The following is a 9,580-nucleotide window of genomic DNA, read 5'->3' on the forward strand; positions in this document are numbered from 1 at the left end:
AGAGAGTCAACAGAGACTGAAGAAAGAGAGTCAACAGAGACTCAAGAGAGAGAGAATCAACAGAGACTCGATTATGAGAGTCAATATAGACTCGATAGAAAGAAAGAGAGTCAAGAGAGACTCGAGAAAGTAACAAAGAAACCTCCACAGAAAGTACCCTATTTTATATATGAGTGTATGATTATATTATTGCACTAGATTGCATAAGAGTATGATTATATTGTTGCACGAGATTACATAAGAGTATGAGTGTACTGTTGCACTAGAATGCATGAGAGTATGATTATATTATCGCACTAGATTGCATATGAACATGAGTATATTGTTGCACGAGATTGCATAAGAGTATGAATGTATTGTTTCACTAGATTGCATAAGAGTATGGTTATATTATCACACTAGATTGCATATGAACATGAGTATATTGTTGCACGAGATTGCATATGAAAATGAGTATATTGTTGCACTAGATTGCATAAGAGTATGAGTGTATTATTACACTAGATCGCATATGAATATGAGTATATTGTTGCACTAGATTGCATAAGAGTATGAGTGTATTATTACACTAGGTTGTATAAGAGTATGATTATATTATTGCACGAGATTGCATATGAACATGAGTATAATGTTGCACTAGATTGCATAAGACTATGATTATATTGTGGCACTAGTTTGCACGAGAAGCATGATCATAATGTTATACATGATTGTTTGCGAATAGAACATCATAAAAGATTGTTTAATAAGAAGTTTAACTTGAGAGGTTCCTTGAGCATGATTATTGTGATGTAGTAGAAGTTCTACTTAATAAGCTATGTGATAAGAGTGTGATAGCATGTGAACACTTGTTATATGATCTTTAAACATGATCCTATCTGTAAGCATGAATTGCTTGATAAGCTATTTGAGAAGTCTATATGTATATGAATATACGTGATTAGTCTTATTCATATATAAGCATGCCAACTGATATTATAGGGTACAAGCATTTAGAAAGAATATGATAAACTAAAGACGTTTTGAGATTAGCTTATTGCTATAAAGATATCAAATGTTTTCAAAGTGTATGCTAGAATGTTTTACAGGGTTGAGTATGGTTATACTTAGCTTCATGCTAACGGGTGTTTTCCTGTTTGTCTATGTGTTGCTTGCAAAACCCCTTTCAGGTGGGCCCAACAGTGAGAAGAGATCGAGTTAGAATAGTCTCCTAGTCTGAGCTGTCTAAACTCTAGTTCTACTTATGAAGTCTTTATGGATTTAGACTTATGACCCTATACTTTATGATAATGTTTGTATACTGTTTTGGGGTGACGTATTTTCCCCCTTACTTTTCAGTATTTACTTTAGTACCCAGACTTAATCGTATGTTATAGTTTTACCCTTAGCCTGCGCAATCACCAAGAGGGGTGGTTGTGGCGGTGACACCCTCACTACCTTTATATAGTTTTCCGCTGCTTAGATTATGTTAATGACTGTTTAGAGAGAAAATGAAGAGTTAGAAAAGTGGAGTGTTACAATACGAGGGTGCTTTGTGCTGCTTCAGCCACCGACCAAGAGCTCCGCCAACCGTCTGCCGCCGCCGGAGTTAGGAGGAGGAAGGAGATATCTGCTTGTCGTCCGCCACCGTTCACCACCGCAGATGCTTCCTTCTTGAACTAGGTAATTCCATATTGATATGTTTTTTATCAGGCATACCCTCATAAACGCAAAGTCTCGCTCAAAAAGGCCGGTATAGATTTGAATTGTTTTCTTCTCTTTTTAATTTCAATTTATACTAGTTTAGATCTGTGAATTTATGTACTAGCCGTATCACTGTCCAATTTCAATAAGAACAAAATGTTTAAGGGTTTTTGAATTAGGGTTTGGATGACTCTTGAGCGATGTTCAGGCTCATTTTGCTCATAGAGTCATATTTGTGGTTGTTTTCATAAACAACATACGAATTTTCACCAAGTTTGAAACAGTTTCATATGGGGTTGTCAATTCTATTTGCTTAAGTCCTTTTAAGCTTATCTTGATAAGCTCCTTAGTATAGCTTATTCAAATAAGTTCAGAAGGGCTTTTCAAAAGTCACAAGCTCTTTTCATAAGCCTATACAAGCATATTAAGATACGATTCATACGAATCTCAGTGCTTGTAGCACTAAAACTGTTGAAAATTAGCTCATCCAAGTAGGACCTTAAACTGTGGTGTTGTCCGTTGCCTCAGAGAAAATTCGGTATTAATGAAAATGAATAGTTTAATTTTCAATTTTAAATCTATTATTGTGGACTTTTGGTTACTTTACTTAGAAGTATAACTATGTGTTGTAGTGAAAATTGGTAGGCCGGGCTATCGGGTGACAAAATAGTTTGATCCAGAGACAAAACAAAGATCTCTCTTTTTTCAGGTTTGGCTACTCTCTCTCTCTCTCTCTCTCTCTCTCTCTCTCTCTCTCTCTCTCTCTCTCTCTCTCTCTCTCATCTATACCTGTGTTGTACAATTGTGGATATTTGAAACTCCATAAACGGAAAAACGATTTATTCAAAATTTATTAGGATCATGGTGAAAGTGATCTATGTTGGGATTCCAAAGACATTTTCCTTCAATGGGATACCAGAGACCTTTTCACTTCAATGGTGAAGTGAAAGTGATCAAATTTATTAGCACCAGACCTTGGATATTTGTTTTTTCAAAGTGTTTTTGCAAAATTGTTTCTAGGAAGTGATGAAATATACTAATTTGATAAAGAAATCTATAGAATTCTCCCAGCAAATTAATTAAGCAATCCTTAGAATTCTCCAAGTAAACTATTTAAGCTTCTCTGGAGTTTCAAATATCCACCATTTATTAGGATCATGGTGAAAGTGATCTATGTTGGGATTCCATAGACCTTTTCCTTCTTTCTTTGTTCTCTGTGTCCCCAATTTAGAAGGCAATTGCTAATTAAGCAAAATAAAAATTTATGCATCCCATAACTTTTTAAGCTTCTTTGGATTTTGAAATAAACACAATTTTCCTGGATTATGGTGACATTGCTGTAAGTTGAAATTTCAAAAACCTTTTCCCAATCTCTTTGGTCTATTCCCAACTCTCAACCAGTGAACCCCCAAGAAATAATATAAGGTACAGTAAATTATAAAGCATCATGGATTTCTTAGAAACCACAGCTAAAAATACAAATGTATTGATCAAAGAAAACCTTATTAAACCAAGTAGAGTGGTGATCAAGTAAGCTAAGGGGATAGTGGTTTTTGTACATTGATACTTTAGGTTAGAGGTAAAGAGATTAATGTGTAAAAGGGCTCCAAAATTCCAAATTGGGAAGCTGAAAGCTGGTGTGTATTATTCACACCTATAATTTTTTTGAATGCATTCACACCTATAATTTAATAAATCATTTTTACATTTTGTGTTGCAAACTCCTTTATTTAATTTTGTTAATGTAGAAAGATCAGAATTCACAAATATATTCTCATTCATAAGTTTGAATTTATTGTTTTTAAATAGATTTTTTATGGAGTCTCGCCATTCTGAAATCTCTAAATCCAATAATAGAAAACGTAGGGAGTTGTATGCTTGTAATGAGAGTCGATGGGAAGAGATAAACTTGAGACGTTGAAATGCTTCCGTGATCATGTTATACGTTGTTTTATTCTTATTCAAACAAAATAGGGCAGCAAAAGCAAAATTCGAAAGAGAGGGAGAGGTCGCCGGATCCGTTCAGACTACCGAAAAGCTGCTCTGCTCACTGGGAAAATACGTGTAACAACCCAAAATTTTATTTTTATAAATCCAGTATTAAGAAATTCCAAAGTAACTTTTTCATCCTATTAAAAATGTTTTGCGATCAATCGGTGTATGAATAAAATAATTTTGTTCCATTTTTAAAATTAATTCGACACCGAATAAAATGAATTTCATTCGAAAATTTCAAAGTTTTCGGGTACTTCGCGTACCAAGATTTAAATCGAGAATTTACCCGAGTGAGACCGGGAGAATTGAAAAGGAAATTTTGAACAAGTGTTCATCCATATAGTTTTTGGGAAAATTCACTTTCCACCCCAAAGTAATAAAGAAATAGCATTCTTAGCCAATGGTTCACGATACATGGTGAACCACAAGACATCCAAAAATCCCTTATAAAGTCATCTTTTAGCTTGGGGAAATTACCGATTAGCCCTAAACCAATCATTGTGAATCATCCTAGGGTTTTGAACCCTATATAAACCCTTCATTCCATCACATTTTCCTGATCTCATTTTCATTGCCTCTTCCTCACATTTGTCTGCCAACATCCAAGGAGAAAAACTTCAACCTAGTAAGCTTGTTCATCCTCCTTTCTAGCATCATTTCTCTTCTAGTTTTCTTTAGTCTTTAAGAATATAGGCTAAGGATAGAAGGTGTGTTGGGAAGTGTAGGTGGTGAAGGAGGCTCAAGCTAGACCAAGAGGAAGAAGAGATCCAAGCAAGAAATCTAGACTACAAGAGGTATAACCCCATGGATTCATCTTTAGATTTGGCTATGTGAAGCCTAGTTTTGAGTAGAAATGAGTAGAAATTATGAGCTTTTGATGTGTTCATGCTTAGAAATGCTTTGGTATGTGTTTATGAGTTGTTGAGATTGTTTTGGACATGTTTGGACAAGTTTTTGCAGGTGAAAAGCTCTCTGGTGCACAACACAGTGTGCACCAGACCAGAGTGGCGGCCCTAGCCGCGGCCCATCAGAAAGGCCGCCGGCTAGAGCCGTGGCGCCGTGCCACCACGGGACTAGGGCACGGCCCTAGAAGAGGGCCGTAGCCTAGCTAACAACCATTTACCAAACACGGCCAAAGTCTTTTAGATAAAAGTAGATACTCCATATCCATATATTCACGTATCTTTATTAAAAATCTATTTGGTCATTGATTTTTCATAAAATAGTTGAATTTATTACGGAGTAAAATTTTGCTAAAAGTCAAATAATTCTTATTTCAATCTATATTTCAATCTTTCTATATTCACCCAATTTTTATTTGTTTTTTTGAAGAAGAAGATGATGCAACCACGGGAGATGAAATCAGTAAGTAGGTGAAGGGGTGTTTGGTAATAGCTGTTAGCTGATACCTGTTAGTTAATTGGGTTAATGGATTTATCTAGTTGATATCATTAGCTGATTGTAGAAAGATGTTTGGTAAATTAATTTTTAGCTGATGACTGATTACATGCAAAATGATTTTCTAAAACATTTTATAAAAAAAGTTACTTCGAGCATCAAACACTGTTTAACCAAACACTTATTTTGGAGCAATAAGCTGTTACAAAAAGCTAATTAATCAAACACTTATATTTAGGCTCTGTTTGGCAAACCTAGCTGAAAAGCTATAAGCTAGGAGCTGAAAGCTGAAAAGGAGCTGAAAACTGAAAAGTTATAAGTTCGGAGCTGAAAACTGAAGAGCTGTTAAGCTAGCTATTATGATTGAAAATGTTTGGTAAAATTAGCTTTTTGATAAGCTGATAAATGTAGAAAGACTAAAAATGACATCTTCATAAAATTTAAATTAGTTTGTTTACATATTAAAATTTAACATTTTAAAATAAAACTATTAGTATAATCATGATCTAGCATCTCATAATGAAGTAGCAATATTGTGCAAATCTCATAATAATAATAATAATAATAATAATAATAATAATAATAATAATAATAATAATAATAAGGGAAAATGGCACTTTTTCCCCCTATGTTATATACTTATAGCACTTTTTCCCCCTCAATTATTTATGTAAGCACATTAGCCCCCTCAATTATTTTAAAAGTGGTGGTTTTTCCCCCTAATATATTAAATTGACATTTCTACCCTTAAAGTAAACATTTTATTTATTTTACTTCTCCAACAAATTATTGCGTATATGTAGCGATTACCACGGTTCGGTTCGAACTGAACCAGACACTATAGCAATCGAATTAAAAGTTTTTAGTTATGATTCAGATCCAGAACCCAATATTTGGATTTCAATTAATTAAATTTAAGAATAAAAAAAAAACTGGATCATGAACCGGCGGTTCCGGATCCCGTTCGCGATTTTGAACCGTCTTTATTTTAAAATTTTATTTTTTATTTTAAAATAGTTTAAATTCAACAATAAATGTATTTTATTTTTTTAGTTCGGAACATGAACCGGCCATTCCAGTTCGCGATTTTAATAAACTCTAAATATCGCGTTTTGATTATAAATTGTAATTGGAATATTTTGGTTTGGTTACTATAGTATCTGGTTTGAACCAAATTATAGTAATAATTTATTGGAGAATAAAAATAAATGAAATATTTATTTTAAGGGTAAATATGTCCATTTAACATTTCAGGGGAAAAAAAGCCACTTAAATAATTGAGGGGGAAAAAGTGCTATAAGTATATAACATAGGGGGGAAAAGTGCCATTTTCCCTAATAATAATCTCTTCAATAATAATAATAATAATAATATTATTATTATTATTATTACCAAACAAAGCCATAATGATTGCTATGTTACCAAGTAAGGCCAAAGCCTACAAAGCAAGGAAATATTGAAAAAACGGAAGGCAAGGATGAAACAAGTGCTAAAAGAATCAGTCTAAGTTAACTCAACCCAACATTCATGTCACTGCGTATATAGTTTAACTAATTTAAACCAATTTGCATCCGATAAGTCACTAAAAAATTTGTAGGAATATAAAGGTTTGTTGTTACATTGTTGGATTGCATCTGGGATTTGTTGAGCATACCTGCAGAAAGTAATTATAATGAGAATATAATTCAGAAAGGTCTAGGAGGTTTTTCTAAGACTGCAGAGAAGAAAACCTCCCTTCCATTTTTATCCAGTTTTGGCACAACAATCCACTTGTGCTTCTTGTACTTGAGCATCTTAAACACCTCCAAGTAATCATTTAGGTCTTCCTCCACACAGAAAAAGCTATCAATCCACAGCAGCCCCCCGGGCCTGAGAACTCGGTCCCAGTCGTACAGCACGAAGTCCAGCAACACGAAATCTATCCAGCCATCGATGAATCTGGTGGTGTGTATCAGGTCTAAGGTGTTGTCGAAGAAGGGAAGCCGCTGGTTTATGGTCAAGTAAAGAGGGACGAGCCCTCGAAGAGCAATGGTTTCGCTGAATGGCGCCCCGAGGTTGATTGTGGCAGAAACTATTGTCACATTGTGCTCCCTCATCCTAGCAGCAAAAGTGCCAGTGCCAACACTGAAGTCCAGGCCAATCCTCGTCTCCCCGGGCTTCAAGTTGAGCACTTCTGTGATCAATATATCAGCTGTCAAGTTCGAGCTCGAGCTCGAGTCCTGGTACCCCGGAACCACCCATCTTGGCATTTCATGATGGGTAAGATTGAAGCAATCTGCACACTTAAAGAATCCTTTCCCGGTCCCATTCCGGGCCAGGGAAGTGAAATTCTTGCATCTGTATTGGCTCCATCTCACATTTCTATCATCAGGCAACCTCCAAAGCGATTCGTTTATGGGATAAGGCTTATTGTATAACTGAGGGGCTCTGGCAAGGCATCTCCTCCTTGGTAGAGGATCACATCCATGGACCATCAGCTTCTGGGCTAACTTCCAATCGTCGTTACAGATTTCCCCAACATCGTAGTCCATGTACTCTTCGAGATCAGTCTTCATGGCAAAGCAAGCATGGCCAATGCTAGTGAATGTGCCATTGGCTCCCATGAAGTTCTGCTTCCCAAGCCTGTTTGGCTTGATTCTTACATATTTCCTAACCTCTTCCGTCAAGAAGTACTCACCAGGCTCTTCCGATTGAATCAGAGGATGTGCTTCGATCTCACTTCCTTCTACACGATACATAGATGTCTGCACAAACTCAACTAGCCCCAGAATATCTGCAAGAAAAGCAGCAGATTTCGATCCGGGGGGCATCGACTTATTTGGCATCTCTCTCAAAGTATCAATTTCCTGTTGGATTTTCTGGATGATAGTGTCAAGAGTGGAGTTTACATGGCTGTCAATTCTGAAATGAGTTACAGGGCAGCCATTGCAGCTGCAGAAGGAATTCGAATTCGAAGCCACAAATGATCTGAGAGAATAAAACTTAGACAACATAGTCAGGGAAACTAGAAGACCAAACATGCCCAAAACAAAGATAAACTTGCCTGTCTTCCATGATCTAAGATTCTTTATAACATTTGATTTACGCATTTGATTCTTTGAAGGCTGATAGTACCTCAGAAGTTTCGAAATAGAACACACAATCAGGCTTTTAGCTATCTAGGATACAATTACATACTTTGACTGGCTGCAGAAGCAGAATGCTAACTTAGGATTCAAAAAGAGTAACATATACAGGATTTTAACAGGTCAACGTTTTATTGTTTAGATTAATGACATTGAGATCAGAGTCCACGTGACTCCTTTTCTTACCATTTACTCTTCACTCTTCCGGGAAGGTTTCCCTACTCACATGCTGCCTGCTTTGTTTTATTAATAAATTATGGACCACCTTATTAGCGGGTTCCAACTGTTAGGATCAAGCGCTTAGCGCTCACCACTATGGGGATCGTTATGCTGTACATCCGTATACAGATGTAAAAACGACGTCGTTTTATTAAAAACGCGGCATCCCACTTTAAAAAAATTCATTTTCGATTCTGGAATTTTAATTCATTGATTATGGATATTTAGACGTGAATCGAAACTGATTTTTTTTTTCATTCATGCTGGATATTTAGTTCATTCATTATGGATTTTTAGTTCATTCATTTTGAAATTTTAGTTCATAGATTCTGGAATTTTAGTTCATAGATTCTGGATATATAGTTCAAATTATGCACAATATAATGTTGTTGCTGGGAATCGTAACTGATTTTTTTTTTAAGTGAGACGCGCGTTTTTAATAAAATGACTTTTTGCATCCGTATGCACCATGCATGATACATACGGATGCACATCATAATTTGCCCCACTACGTCAAGTTGCGAGTTTTGCACTTACTGGGACTCAAACCCCATCAACTCTGATACCACTTCTTAAGATCAAACGCTTACGATTACAGCAAAAGCTAGCTAGTAGTGAAGACACAACTATTTCCTTTAAACTGCCATCACATTTGATCCTTTACCGGCCTATGCTTTTAATGGTCTCTGCCCAACATGAACAGATTTGAGATGATAAAATATTAAAATTTCAGTGAAGAAGATGGGAAGATATTAGGACAGCCTGGCCAGTCCATCTCTTGATGGGAAAAAAGAAAGCAATTGTTATATCGTGCACGGGGTACACAACGCATTGTGCACCCTAAAAATTTTCTGTTTCGTATGTACATAATTGTATAGTAGAATAGACATAAATTCCTAACATAATACACATAATCTTAACATAATACATAATACTCATAAATTCTTAACATAATACATATCAACTTTTAACATAATACACATCAACTCTGAACGTAATACACATAAACTCTCAGAGCGCATAATGTATTGTGTACTCTGGTGCACGATATAATTTGCCAACAGAAAGGCAGAAAGCAAAGTGAAAGAAAAAGTATAAGAAAAAATTAACATGATATATATCTGGAATGAGTAGATTTCATTCACATGCCGCAGTCAGTT

At 35.6% G+C, this 9,580-nt stretch overlaps 1 protein-coding gene across 1 annotated transcript; it reads right to left on the minus strand.

Annotated features, from left to right (window-relative positions):
- Positions 1-6,580: 6,580 nt before the first annotated feature.
- LOC109188609 lies at positions 6,581-8,403 on the minus strand. The gene has a single exon (XM_019339241.1). The coding sequence runs from the start codon at positions 8,163-8,165 to the stop codon at positions 6,762-6,764; it is 1,404 nt and encodes a 467-aa protein (XP_019194786.1). The 5' UTR covers positions 8,166-8,403; the 3' UTR covers positions 6,581-6,761.
- Positions 8,404-9,580: the final 1,177 nt, after the last annotated feature.

The sequence above is a fragment of the Ipomoea nil genome, unplaced genomic scaffold (genome assembly GCF_001879475.1).
Source record: "Ipomoea nil cultivar Tokyo-kokei standard unplaced genomic scaffold, Asagao_1.1 scaffold1447, whole genome shotgun sequence".
In the NCBI taxonomy this organism is placed as follows: Eukaryota; Viridiplantae; Streptophyta; class Magnoliopsida; order Solanales; family Convolvulaceae; genus Ipomoea; species Ipomoea nil.

What these genes read in the sequence shown, in the direction of transcription:
- LOC109188609 (XM_019339241.1), bottom strand. Translation starts at nt 8,165, where the DNA reads ATGCGTAAATCAAATGTTATAAAGAATCTTAGATCATGGAAGACAGGC.